Source organism: Vicugna pacos, chromosome 12 (assembly GCF_048564905.1).
Source record: "Vicugna pacos chromosome 12, VicPac4, whole genome shotgun sequence".
Classification (NCBI taxonomy): Eukaryota; Metazoa; Chordata; class Mammalia; order Artiodactyla; family Camelidae; genus Vicugna; species Vicugna pacos.
The window spans coordinates 60824859-60838774 of record NC_132998.1 but is presented as its reverse complement, the minus strand read 5'-3'; the positions used below and the strand labels follow the sequence as shown (position 1 = coordinate 60838774).

The 13916-nt window shown below is 55.0% G+C and overlaps 1 protein-coding gene across 2 annotated transcripts in view; it reads left to right on the top strand.

Moving 5' to 3' along the window:
• Positions 1-13224, top strand: part of NFAM1 (NFAT activating protein with ITAM motif 1) — an 86446-nt gene extending 73222 nt beyond the window's left edge. For both annotated transcript variants that reach the window (XM_031671808.2, XM_015241677.3), the window contains exons 4-6: positions 3368-3451; positions 11284-11370; positions 12733-13224. In XM_031671808.2, coding sequence (XP_031527668.1) covers positions 3368-3451; positions 11284-11370; positions 12733-12792 — 231 coding nt within the window. In that variant the 3' untranslated portion in view covers positions 12793-13224. The remainder of the gene's footprint in view (positions 1-3367; positions 3452-11283; positions 11371-12732) is intronic.
• Positions 13225-13916: the final 692 nt, after the last annotated feature.

Below are 13916 nucleotides of genomic sequence, written 5' to 3'. Positions count from 1 at the left end.
GGAGAGAGACCTTGGAAGGCCAGAAGCTACTGCTGGGTTAGCGTTGCCAAAGTAGTCCTCAGAGCTCCTGCAGCTGGATCCAAATTCAGATGTGGACACTGTATTTGCCACCCCAGAATTGGATGGCCAAGGGTGGCTTGTTCCATCCCAGGCCAGCACAGTTTGAACCATGAGCTGAGTGCAGGAACAGGGTATGCAGTGGGGGCCCTGGGTAAGAGGTCAGGCCAGGCAGCTGGCACTGGGGCCCAGAGAAGGGGGCAGAGGAGGAAGAGGCACAGAGGGCCCTTGGAGCACATTTGATAAATGAATCAAAGCCGAGCGTGACTGACCCGGAAGAGGCAGGAGATTCCTGCCCTGAGAGCGGGTTCAAGGCCTCCTACCCAACTTGGGGTCCAGGTTGGCTTCCCTGAGCAGGCAGCTGCCGATGCTGATCCGTCCTCATCCGGTCGGGGCTTCAGACACGGCAGGCTCTCCCTCCTCCATGGCACAGTTCTTCCTAGGTTCCAGGACTCCCTGGGCGGCCCTGTGCTGGGTCACCCATATTTTCGTGGCCTCTAAACATCAACACGTCCTGGGCCCCTTCCTCAGAGCTCTCCCTGCCTGTCTATACCCTCCGTGACTGCTCCTGCTCCTGGGATTGTATTCTCCACCCAGTGTTGCTGCCCAGGGCCCCCCTCAGGCTCCAGACCACGTTCATGCCGTATGGGCACCTACGGGCATCGGCTTCCACCTTGTCCGAAGCAGCACTCGTCAGTCCCCCTGAGTCTCTCCCATCTTGCCACGTGGCACCACACCCCCTGGGTGCTCAGGCCAGAAGCTTTGGTGTTGTGCTTGCCGCCTCTCTCCCCCAACAGCTGATCCTCAGCAAGTCCTGCCCACAGTTCGTCCAGGAGCCAGCCCCTTGTCTCCTGCCCCAACCCCGGCCCGGCCTCCATCACCCCTTCCCGGAGTATGTGTCTCCCTGCTTCCCGCTTGGTTCTTCTCCCTCTGCTCCCCAACCAGAGTGTAAGCCCAGGAAGGAAGAACTCAGTGTCCCCTGTGTCTGGGGGTACCTGACACATCGAACTTGTGGAAGGAATGACAGAGTAAGTGAGCACTGATTCCTGAAGGATGAGTTGGAGGTGGTCAGGCAATGACGTGGGCAAGGCAACCAACTTGCTCCCATTTTACAGAGGGGGAAACTGAGGTTCTACAGGTTTCCTAAGCTGCTGACAGCCACACTAATTGGTTTATTCATTTGAAAACCACAGTTGGAAGGGTAAATGTTGATGGTCTGGGACAGGGCATCCGGATGGGGCAGGGCTGGCTCCAAAAAGCATCCCCACCCCTGGAACAAAATGCACTGCTTCCGCAGCCTGGGACACTTTCCCAGGCTCCTCTCCTTTCTTCAGGAGACAAGAAAGCCCTCAGAAGTCTGCTGTAGCCCCTTGGCAGACTGGGACTCCTTCTCATGGCCTCACTGTGATATTTACTTCCCCAGCAGCCCCACCAATCTCAGTAAGAGCCACACGAGGCCAGGCCTGGGTCTTGCTCACCTCACCACAGGTCCCAGGAGAGCCCCTACCCGTGAGCTCACACCCACCAGCCTCAGCAATGAACTAGGTGGTGCAAGGGAAGGGTGCTAGATTTAAGCCCAGGGCTTCTGGCTTTGATCCAGGGACAGTCAATGACTAGCTGGACGAACCTCAGTTTCCCCCTCTGGAAAGTGGGAATTCTACCCCCAATCGCTCAGGCTACTATGTGAATTAAGTGACAGTAAGTCCCAGAGTTCTTTGTAAACTGTAAAGTACTTCCCAGATGCCGGCACTTACCTAATTGTCTGTGAGTCCTACACATTCAAACAAAACAGGAGCAAAAACTCCAGGTACCATCAGGTCAGCATTTTGGTGAATCACAGAGACCTGGGTTCAAATCCTGCCCCTGTTACTGTTGGCTCTGTGGCCTTAGGCAAGTTGCAAGTTCTCTCTGAGCCTTTGCAGCTTCTTGTGTGGGCCATCCAGACAAGAAGGATAGAAGGACAGGAGGACTGATCTCACAGGTTCGTTGAGGGGCTTGTGAGATAAGGCAGGTGATGCATTTAGAGCCTCACCTGGTACCCGGTGAGGCTCCACAGTCCTGAACCATTATTATGCTGTGACTGGGGGTGGCACTGGCTTCTGCCTGGAAGTTAAGTAGCTCTCGAGAGCTAATCCCAAGTAAATGGGCTGGGGATTGGCAGGCAGCCAGGGTTTTTAATTAGCTCCTGCCCTGAGATGAGGCTGTTGTTGCTCCACTGTTGGCAGTGTGGTGCCTGCAATGAGGGGGAGTCCGGACAGCCTCCCTCCACCTTGGAAGGAACTGACTGCACCATCTCCTGCCTCCCAGGGCCCTTGCCTTTCTGACGGCCCACCGCCCGGGCCTCCACAGCCACCCTTAGTGCTTCACGCTGCACCCAGCGGGAGCTTTTTGAGACTGCTTTCTGATCTGGTGCCTCCTGCTCAAAACCCTCAGATGTTCTTTGCTGTCCACACCTTCTCGCAGCCCTGCACAGCCGCCCTGACCCGTCCAGGGCCCCGCTGACCACCTCTGGCCCCGCTGACCAGGCCCCGCCTCGGCCTGTGCTGTTTCCTCTGTCTCTCCTCCCTCTCTTGCCAAATGAACATCTCAGTCTTCAGGCCTGAAACCTCCCTTCCTGCCAGTTGAGGCTTTGTTCCCTTGCACGTGCCAGAGGCTCTGTTCATGTAGGTCCGTGCGTGTAGCACACTTTGGTAAAACTGCACTGGGCCCTGAGCTCGGGGAGGGCAGGGATGGTGTCCCCCTCTTCACGCCACCTGGACTACCAGAGGTGCCTGACAAGTGTGTGCTGGTTGGCCAAGGGCCACCGAAGTGCCACCCCACTGTCTAGCACTTGACTTCCTCGTCACCTCCCTGAATCTGTGCAACAGTCTCACAAAGGGGGCTTATTGCTGAGGACACTGAGGTCCAGAGAAGGGAAGGGCTTGAGTGAGGCCACAGAGCCAGCGAGGGGCAGAGAGAGACTGGACACCTGGTCTGGCCGGCACTCGCTCAGGCCCCCTGAGTGAGGGCCCTGTCACTGTGCCCTGCAGCGCCTGCCCCCCCAGAGCCAGGCACTGTGTGCGGGCAGCGCCTCACCAGGATCTTTATCATTTCCCGTACTCCCGGCAGATGAGTGGTTTGAGTAGGTCTTGCAGTTATTTGTCACATTTCCCTGGAGAGGGTGGGTGGAAGGTGCCGGGTGATCGATTTCCGAGTGACCTCGTGACAGTCTGCCATCCTTTCCCCTGAGGGGGGCTGAGGGGGTGGAGGGTGGGGAGACAGGGGAGCCGCTGGCCCCCAGGCCTGACAGCCCTGACTCCTTCTTCCACAGAAACAGAAACATGTGGCCCAGAAGTGCCTGGGCCCCCGCGCTGCTGGCAGCCTGGGGCAGCCTCCATCCGAATCCGTCTACACAGTGAGTCCTCTGCCCCCTCAGGCCTGACTCAGGGTCTGCCTCCCTGGCTCGGTCAGTGTACCAGCTCTGTGCCGTCTCTGTGAGCCTTGAGCCTCCAGTTCCTCACCTGTAAACCGGGGACAGGAATTCCCACCTGGTGGGATTTCTGTGAAGGTGAACTGAAGTTACGAGTGCATGGCCCTGGCCCAGGCAGGTGTGTAGATGTGCGGCCCCCTCCTTGGCACGCCCCTCCACTTCTGGAGTGAGTAGCTGTGAGGGCGCCGTTGGTGAGGAATGGAGAAGGTTCCCTTACCCGCCCAAGTGATGTTGATCAGCTCCTCAACTCCTTCCTGTTTTTATTGCACAAACAAGAATCACAAAAAGAGGAAAAGGTCAGGCAGTATCCCAAGCCCTCAACACATCAATGATTTTCAATTCTTCACTCTCCCCTCCCCCGCCACCCACACACACACACACACACACACACACACACACATCGCTGCATCCTTACAACCAAGCGGAGACACAGCCGGGATGCTGTGTTCGCCGGTCAGCACGTCGCCACTCTGCCCAGCGGCTGGGACGGTGACAAACATTTTTTTCGGTTACATCTATTTTAGTTTCACAAGTAATTTACGCTCATTGTGGAGAAAGTGAAGAATGAATGTCAGCTGGGGTCTCTGCCCCACAGGACGTGAGCCGCCAGGGAGGAGTCTCGGATCCCCAAAGCCAGGCCGGGGTCCTGCAAGGACCCCAGGGGCATGTTCTCCAGCCCTTCTGCCTCCCACACGAGGACTCTGCCCGTCCCTGCTGTCACCATTCCTGTCCCCACCACCCTGATTCACACGTGAAACTTGGGTCTTTCCTCAATGTCCAAAAACCTTGCACAGAGGGTGTTCGGAGTATGTTTACTGTTTACTGAGGACCAGGCAGATGGAGATGAGGCAAAGGCCATGTTCCTGCAGGGCAGCGCCAGCAACCCCAAATGGACCATAACCCAGACAGCTCTCAAGGGGCCTTCAGCCCCTCCACCCCAGGGAACTCCCACCAGCCGCTGCTCCCCACGTGGCCCAGACTTCCTCATAGTCTCTCTTCTTTCCCAGCAGCTCATCGTGGGAGTTTCCCTGGGAGGAACCCTGGTGTCAGCTGTTAAACAGAAACATTTCTCTCTCTCTCTCTCTCTTTCTCCCTCTCCATACAGACACACACACACACCCCCCTCTCTATACATCAAAAAGAAGAAAATGACCATCATCCCAAGCCTATCTTCTTCCAGAATAAATACTAGTAACATTGATTTCTGTACCTTCCAGTCTTTTCTATAAACGCATACAAAGAGACTCATACACACACACGCTAACACACACTTTTTTTTTTAATTGGAGTAATACAGCTATTTTTGTTCCTGTTACAGTATCTCATGAACATCTTTCCACATGAATAAATACCCTTCTACAAGATTAGTTTTAATGGGAGAGACTCACTTTTCATGAAACATCTTTCTTGCCTGTGTTTAGGCCTCTCTGAGGCTCAGGCGGACTTCTCTGGAGTGTGGGGAAGAGGCCCAGTGGCCCTTCAGGGCTGCAGGGTGGCTGCAAGAGGTTTTAGGGCCTGGAAGGAGATGTGAAGGGAGGCTGCAGACTCTGCTAGCCTTTGAGACCAGTCCCAGCAGCTGGGGCTGGACTTGGACAGGTAAGAATGACATTAACAACAGTGGTGCTGATGTCACATGTCACTTTTTGGATACCTACTACATGCCAGGCACTGTGGTAGGATTTTACTCCTGTTATCTCATTAATCCTCCCTATCTGTGTTGTCCTGTTTTAACTTTATTTTCTGTCTATTGCTAGTATGTAGAAATACAAGTGGCTTTTGTATGTTGACTTTACAGAGTGACCTTGCTGAATTCACTAGTTAATTCTAATAGTTTCCCTGTAAATTCTTTTGGATTTTCTGTGAACTCAGTCATGTCATCTATAATAATGGAAGTTTCATTTCTTCCTTTTTATTCCTCAAAGTTTCTATTTCTTTCTTTCTTTTTTTTTTTTTTTCCTTGCTTTATTGTAGTGCCTCGGGCAGTGATGGTGAATAGCGGTGGTGACAGTGAGCAACCTCAGGGCAGGACTTTTGTGTACTTCTCCTCTACTTTCTTTGAATAGATACTTAGATCACTGATTTTCAATCTTCCTTCTTTCCTCATTTATACGCTTAAGGCTATGAATTTCCCTTTAAATGTGGCTTTACCTACATCCCACAAGTTTTGATATGTCATATTTTCATTATCTTTCAGTTTAAATTTTCTGCTGAGATTTCCTTCTTGCCCCATGAGTTATTTAAAAGTGTTTTGCTTAATTTTCAAGTGTTTAACTATTTTCTAATTATCATTCTGGGGTTTTTTTTTTTCCTTGTTAATTCACTGTGACCAGAGAATATATTCTGTATGATTTTATTCCTTTGATGTCTTTTGAGACTTGCTTTATAGTCAGCTTGTATTTCATGTGCATTTGAAGAGAACTTGCATTGTGCATGGATGAGTGAGAGCTCTATATGTGTCAGTGAGGTCAAGTTTATTGATCCTGTTGTTAAAGTATGTCATAGTTTACTGATTTTTTTGTCTATCAGTTGTTATGTGAATTGAGTTAAAATCTGCCCATATGATTGTAGATTTGTATATTTCTCCTGATTATGTCAATTTTTGCTTTTTATTTATGTGGAAAAGGCTCACGATATATTGTGACATGAAAAAAAAAGCTGTTCTACTCCAATTTGTGTGTGTGTGTATGTGAAAATTGATAGGAGCATGGTTTTGGAGTGAGCCAGACATACTGGGGTTCAAGGCCTAGTTCTTTTGCTCACAGGTTCTGCTACTTAAACTTCCTGCATCTTGGCTCCATAATCTGTAATATAGGGCTAATGATACAGTGTCACATTTACAGCTTGCAAACATACTATGATTTCTTCCATCTTAAATTCCTTACCTTGAACCCACAGCCCCCTCTAGCAACTCTGCCCTTTCTCCACAACGTCCTATAACATGTGTCAAAATTCTGTCTTCAGTTTCTCTCTCCTTTCCAACCCACTTAGTCAGGCTTGCTGCCCACCAAAACCTTCCTGCTCAAAGTCACCGTTGACCTCCACCCACGTTGTTAAACCCAGTGGTCATTTCCCAGTCCTCATCTTCCTTGATGAGTCAGCAGCATCTGGCACCATCAAACTCTCCCTCCTCCTTAACACACTTTCTTTACTCGCTTCTGGAACATTCCACCCTCTCCTGATGCCCCTCTGACACTGCCATGCCTCCTCAGCCTCCCTCACTGGTTCCTCCTTAGGAACCAGAGGAGCCCTGACCTCTAAACATTGGAGTCCAGACCTTGGACCCTTTCTTTTTGATCTTCACTCCCCTTCCCGAGTGATTTCATTCAGCCTCAAGATTTTGAGATCATCTACCTTCTGATAACTCCCAAATTTATCTGTTCAGCCCAGCTGTCTCCTCTGAACAGCAGAATCAACTCCATTCAACTCCCTTACCAGCTTCTCTCTCAGACCAATCTCCAATTCCTCACCCATTGGGTGCCTCTTCCCACATTCCTCCTCACACAGTGAATGATGCCTCCATCCTTCCTGGTGCTCAGGCTAAACATTTTGAAGTTGTGCTTTCTTTTTCTCCTTCTCTCATTGCTCACATCTGACCCGTGAGCTCACCTTGCGTCAAGCATGTCTGGAATCTGAGCCTCCCCACTCCTCCAGGGCTAAAGTAGGCGGGGCCGCCACCACGGCTTGCCTGGAGCCCAGCAGTTGATTTCTAACCAGCTGGCCCATTATCATCCTCGCCCCACAGCCTGCGCTCCACCCGCAGCAGCAGAGTGATCCTGTCCAACCGCAGACAGCTCACAGCTCGCTCTGCTCAGAGTCCTGGATGAGTCTAGGTCCCCCAGGAAGCAGAAGTTAAGCCACAGTTAAATGGGCGGTGGTTTTATTAGGGAAACCACCTGTGAGAGAGAAATGGAAAAGACTGGGAGAGTTGTCAGACTGATGCAGACGTGGTCCTGGGTGAAGGCAAGGGTAAAGGAAGGCAGAGGGGAAGCACTGACCACCGCACAGTTGAGGGAAGCTTCAGCAAGGCCATCGGGAGCGCCCAATCTGGGGAGTCCCGGGTCTGCCAGGCGGGAGGCTGTGGTGGTATCCCTGCCATGCTCAGAGCTGGCTGGGGGTAGCCCGTGGTGTGTGTGGCCTCTGTGCCTCTGTGCCTCTGATGGGTTACAGAGGCCAGAAGCTGGAGCCTTTGGTCAGTGCTGATCCCTGGAGTTAGAGGTCTGCAAATCACATTCTCAAGACTGCCACGGTCCTTCAGAGTTTCCTGTCTCACTCAGAGTCAACATCAGAGCCCTGACAGTGGTCCCTGAGAGCTCTCTCACTGTCTCTCCCTCTCACTCACCTGCTCCAGTCACGCTGGCCTCCTTGCTGTTCTATAAATGCATCGGGCTTGCCCTACACACCACCCACTGCGGGGCCTTGCTGTTGGCTGTGCCCTCTGCTCCGGAGTGTCCTTTCTGCAGCTGTCCACGGGACTGCTCCCTCACTCCCCAGCTCTCTGCTCAGAGGGCTCCTTCGCAGGGAGGCTTTTCCTGACCTCCTCACCCACCTCTAGGATCCAACCCCCGTATCTTCCTTCTCTGTGTCTTTTGGTGGCCCCTACAAATACCATTTACTTGTGTGATTGTGGCCTGTCTGGGGCCCCTCCCTCCACACCAGCCCAGTGCCAGGCACACAGTAGGTGCTCAGCGATGAGCAGAGGTCTGTTCTTAGGCCCCAGGTGCCCGGAGTTCTGTGGGACTCGGGGCTGGGCACAGAGTGGGCACCCCGTGGTGAATGTGGGGCCAACACTGTGGTTTCACTCTCCCCAGAAGCATCTGGGCACCTCCCCTCAGCCCTGTTCCAGCCTCCACCTGGCCCAGCGCCCTCCCTCGCTCTTGCCCTCAGGCTCCAGCCCCGCCCCCTCCTCACTGCAGCCGGAGAGGCCTTCCTAACACACCGCTCAGAAACCTCCCGTGGCTCCCCACTGCCAGCCTCTCAGCCTAGCACGAGGGGCCTTCATGGGAGGCCTGTCCCGGCCCTGCCTCCCTGGACTCCTGTCCCTGCAGTGGGCCATTCACTTCAGACATGCCGGGGCCTTGCCCTAGAGCAGCGGGGCCCCTTCTCTCCTGAGTACCAACCGCTTCTCTCTCAGCAATGCCCCCAGATCTCACCCATCTGCCCCCAGAGGGCGTCATGCAAATAATCTCACAGGTGCCCATGACAGCACAGCTCTTTAGTTTCTTTGGTCACAGGGGTGGGTACTACAGGGGGACCAGTGTCCAGGACCCTCAGATTAGATCCTGGCCCAGGGCAGCTGACTTCAGCTCTGGCTCGGCTGGCCTGGACAAAGGCCTCGGCACTGACTTCACACATCTGCCAGGGCTGCTGAACACTTGCGTCAGCACCACCGCGCATACTGGGCAGCAGGAAGCAAAGGGCTCCGAGGGCCTGGGCCCCAAACAAGCAGCCCCAGCCCAGCCCATCACAGCACAGAGCAGAACAGCACAGCCCAGCTCAGACAGAGCAAAGCACAGCACAGCACATGCCATCACTGTCTAGTCCAGCCCTCACACAGCACAGTCCCAGCCCAGCCCAGCCCAGCCCATTCAGAGGCCTGGCCTTCTCCCTGCAGGCATACCCTGAGAGAGGCAGTCCCATCGCCACCAAGGAAGGCCAAGAAGGCCGCCCTGCATTTCACAGCCTAGTGATGCAGGTTACACCCTGCATGCAAATCCAGCCCAGCAGGTCAGGACTTGTCAAAGGCTTCGCTCAGCAGCTGCTAATTGGCAGCAACCTCTGCAGCCTCCCCTACCCTCAGACTTGCAGTGGCTCCCACTCACCCCACGGTGTGGGTCAGAAGCCTGCGGGGTCCCAGGCAGGGTACTATTCTCTGTCTTGGGAATCCCTTAGCCGCATGCCCAGGCCATTGGGAGCACACACAGCCGAGGGCACAAGGGCCTGTGTGACCCAAGACATTTCTGGGCCTCTCTGGGCTAATATGTGGTGGGCAGCCCACATGGACTGGACATGAGAGAGAATGGAGCCATCCGTGGGATCTGAGTTCTGCTCCCCTGCCGAGATGTCAGTAAGGGCATCTTTTCCTCCCTTCTCTCTGTGATCAGAGATGTCCAACCTGGGAGGATGTCAGATCTGTGGAGATCCAGGTCAGGGTAGACTGAGGGTGAGGGCCCAGGGCTGCTGAGGAGCAGATCCCATCCCATGGGCCAGACTTGCTGTCAGTGGCTGGTGCTCTGGGCAGGTGTGAAGGCTTAACAGGCCAGAGCAAGCCTTGGAAGATGTCTTCCACTGGAATTGTGGCTCCTCCTTGGGGAGGCCCTGCCCCCTTCCCTACTCAGAGGCAGGTTAGAAGCCCCTCTCCCAAGGCTTACCCTCTTTCTCACTCACAGGCCCCTTGAACTGGTCCCTAGGGCAGCCCTGCCATCCCTGTGTTTGATGCCCTTGAAGTAAGGGTCTCCCAAGTGCCAAATGGTTTATTACACAGGTTTTCATGCCCCGCTGCCTCTCGGAGACTCCCTCCACCCCTCCCCACCTCCCCTCCCTTCTCTTGCCTCAGAGCACCACCTGTCTCTCCAGCCTGCTTCGACAACCCCTGCTTGCCTGTTGCCAGGGAAACCACCTCCTTGGCAACGAGCCGGCATCCATATGACAAGTACACGTGGGAAGGAAAGGTTCCTGCCTCTTGCTTAGGCTGTTAGTGGCTCTGCTCCGACAACCCCCAAAGAGCAGCCTCTGCCCCTTGACTGGGACCTGGGTGCCCAACAGGGTCTGAGGGAGGGTGCAGGCTATGACCACAGAGAGGGGAGCGAGGCTTGATGCCTTGACGATTATTCAACAGATGATCATTCAACAGTTATTAAGCACTTAAGATTTGCCAGACCCATTGCTAAGCCCTTTATGCACAATTCTTTGGGAATACAGTATTCCTAATAAATAGGAGTATAATATTCCCATTTTACAGATGAGGAAACGGAAGCACAAAGAGGTCCAGGGGTTGCCCATGGCTGGCATGTGTCAGAGCTGAGGGTCGAACCTAGTCTTGTCTGATTCCAAAACTATTTCTTTCCACTATCCTGAGGCCTCTGCTCAGGCTGTTCATAGCTGGACCAATTTGGTGGTGTTCTCCAGGTGTGCCAACCACAGCTATAATGACCCAGAGCACAGCTTGGTGGGAGAGGTACCAATGGGTACCTAGGGCATCTGTGAGCACAGGCTGGGGTGAGGGGTCAAGAGAGGTCTAAAAGGGTGGATGGGTGGGTGGGAGGGAACCTCACAGGGGCAGGACTTTGGCTTAGGGGAGTGAGGGCAGATGCCAGCAGAGCATCCTATTGGAGCCTTGGCCATGGGTGTCACATCTGCAGGCTGCTGGCTGCCAGGTGCCCGAGAACGTACGGATAGGCAGGGTTAGTGGGATGAGGCTGGGCCCTTCCTCTTGCCAGCTAGGTGGAGATCTCGAGAGCCCGCAGGAGCCAAGTTCAAGGCTCTACTAGAGACTTGAGGTGGTGTGAGGGAGGCAGCAGGGGAAACAGAGAGGAGTCTCACTGTATATATGGGAAAGGGGTGAGATGGCTCCAGGAGAGAGTGGCAGGTGCAAAGGTGCGGCATGACGGTGTGTGGTGAGGCTGGGCGAGGTGGGCATCCCCTCACCGGCTTGCCCATCCCCTGGGCTCCCTCAGCCCGGGGCGATGTATAGCAGGCTGCTGGGGCCTGGGCCCTGCCCCTCTGTTCCCCTCCCTCTGACCCTCACCCGTCTCCTGCAGGACCTGCAGTGCCGAGAGACCGAGGTCTACACCTGCATCCAGAAGGAGGCCAGCAGCCCGTCCTCCACCCAGGGTCTTCTCTCTCAGGTATGCAGAGGCTGCGGCAGCAAGCTGGGCTCCCTCTCTCACTCCATCTGTCCCTCTCTTCATCCGTGAAATGCGGGTAGGTAGGACCACAGGAGTAAGCCACCGGCTCCTGAATCAGAGCCATCTCCCCGAGGCAGCTGGCCTAGTAGTTAGGAGGCCTGGTGGGTTTGAACCCCTCTCCACCCCTTACCAGCTGTGCAGCCCTGGCCACGGAGCTAACCTCCGTGCCTGCATCTCCTCATCTGTATATGGAGGAGCCTAACAACACTCAGCTCACAGATTTGCAGTGAGGATCAAAAGTTGTTCTGGAACCAGTAGGCGCTGTGTGACCACCACCGGGCATAGTGTAGTGTCTACACTGGCCCATCAGGCATGGCGTGTGAGCTGTCCCCAGGCTTATGTTGGCTAAAGTCAGGAGCTGGAGTCTGAGCTGGTACCTGCCTGGGCTGGCCTTGACAAGGCTTCGTTACTGTCATGATGGAGGCTAAGACTTGTCACTTGATCACGCTTCTCTCTTAAACCGCAGTCCGCTCACCTGTAAAGTGGATGAGTGACACTTCCCTGCAAACGCAACTGCCCCTGAATTCAAATATTCCAAGTTAAGTAATATCTACACCAGTGTTTTGGACACCATAAAGTGCGAAGGCTGGGTTCAGGAGCCCACGGGCAGTGGGTGGGCACCTTGGAAGAGCCATCAGGAAGTGAGGTGGCTGGTGCTTGGCCCCCCTGACCCAGGCTGACTCTGTTTGTTGAGTCTCTTATTCTCCAAGCCCTTTCTATACTCATTCCTGAACTTAGCTCTGACTGGAGGCAGGGCTTCCCCACCTCAGGATCCCCACGGATGTCTGGGCCATCCCAGGCAGTGCCCACCCTATGCCAAGCCCTGAGATCCTGGCCAGGATGCCTAGACATGTCCCTGCCCTCCAGGATACTCAGGTCTGCAGGAACAGGGTCATTGATCTTACAGACATGCAGACATTGTAGCCTCCTGTGAAGAGTGGGCTCCGGGGAGGGACTAGACCAGAGCTGGGGAGGGGGCTCTCGGGACACTGAGCCAAGCCCTGCAGAGTCAGTAGGAGACAGTCAGGGAACAGGTGGGATGGGGGAGTACCCCAGATGGAGAAAAGAGCATGTGGGGAGGCCCAAGGCAGGAAAGAGAAGCCCCGTTGGGCTGGAGGGCAGAGAGCAGGGGTGGGTGGAGAAGAGGCTGGTGAGGTGGACTTGGGGACAAGGACAGGCCTCCCTGTCAAACTGCATGGGAAGCCATCTGTGTGTCTGCCTCTGACTAAAACTAAAGTCATGCAAGTGTGTTCTTTTCCCTCCCTACTGTTTTGTTTTGTTTTGTTTTGTTTTTCTCCCCAGGAGAAACAGCGCAGATTTGAGGATGACAGTGAATTTAACCTGGTCTATGAAAATCTCTAGGACCAACTCCGCCAGCCCACAGGTCTTGCCCTGGGTCAGAGGCCCTGGGGCAGCCTCTCTTTCCGGGGGACTCAACCTACACCAGCAGTGAGGCCCCAGGGGTGCCCCATCACCTCGCCCTCACAATCCAGGCCCTCTTGCCTTGGCCGGGGGGCCCAACCACTCATTCTGCAGCCCAGCCACACCCTCTGAGTGTTCCGCATTTCCAGGCCTCTGCCCAAGCTCTTCCCTCTGCCAGGCGGGCCCTCCCTCAGTCTTCAAGGACTCTCTTGGACACCACCCACTCCCAGAGCCCTCCTCACCCTCTCCAGAGGCATAGGCTCCCTTGCAGCTGCCTGCACCACCAGGAGGTTCCAGCCAGGAGCCCTTGTCAGTGCTGTGTGCACAGGCATTGTGGAGTAGATGAATAAAGGAGCAACTATGCAGATGCCCCCTGCCCCGTGCCCCCTGCCCAACTGGGCCAAAGGCACAAGGTGGCCCCGCAGAATGGAGCAGGGGCTGGAGTGGGAGGTACAGAGTTGGGCAAGAGTGAACCATGCAGAGGTTGGGCTGGGCTCAGGGACAGAGCTGGAGGCTGAGGAGGTGGCTAGTGTCTGTCATCAGACCTGGGGCTGGGATCTGGGAGGGGCCGGGCACAAGCAGCTGAGTAAAGAGTTCAGGGGACTGGGGGCAGGGGAGGGGGAGGTCCAGCTGAACAGGTGCTGAATGGCTTGAAGCTCTGCCTCCCCCAACAAGGACCCCAAGGTTGTTTCCTCCTGGCCTGGCCCTCTACACTCAGTGCCAACTGTTTCATCACCCCCTGCTTCTCAAACCTTCCCCACCCTCAGGGCCTCAGCTGCTCCTGCTCCCACTCTACAGCCTGGTTCCCCAAAGCCCCCTCCATCTGGCCTATCTTGGCCCCACCCACCTCCTCTGTCTTCATCTGCCTTATGCCCCAGCCCAGCCCCCCGGGGATGGAGGCCAGACCAGCTCCTTCCCTCCCTGCCCAGTGCCACTACCAGCTGCCTCGAGGCCACTCCTCTCCATCATAGTCTAGCTGCATGGCTCGGTTCTCGGAGCTTCCCCTGGGTGGGTGGAGGGGTCCCTTTGTGCTGCAGAAGCTCAGGCCCTGCGGCCCCTCAGTG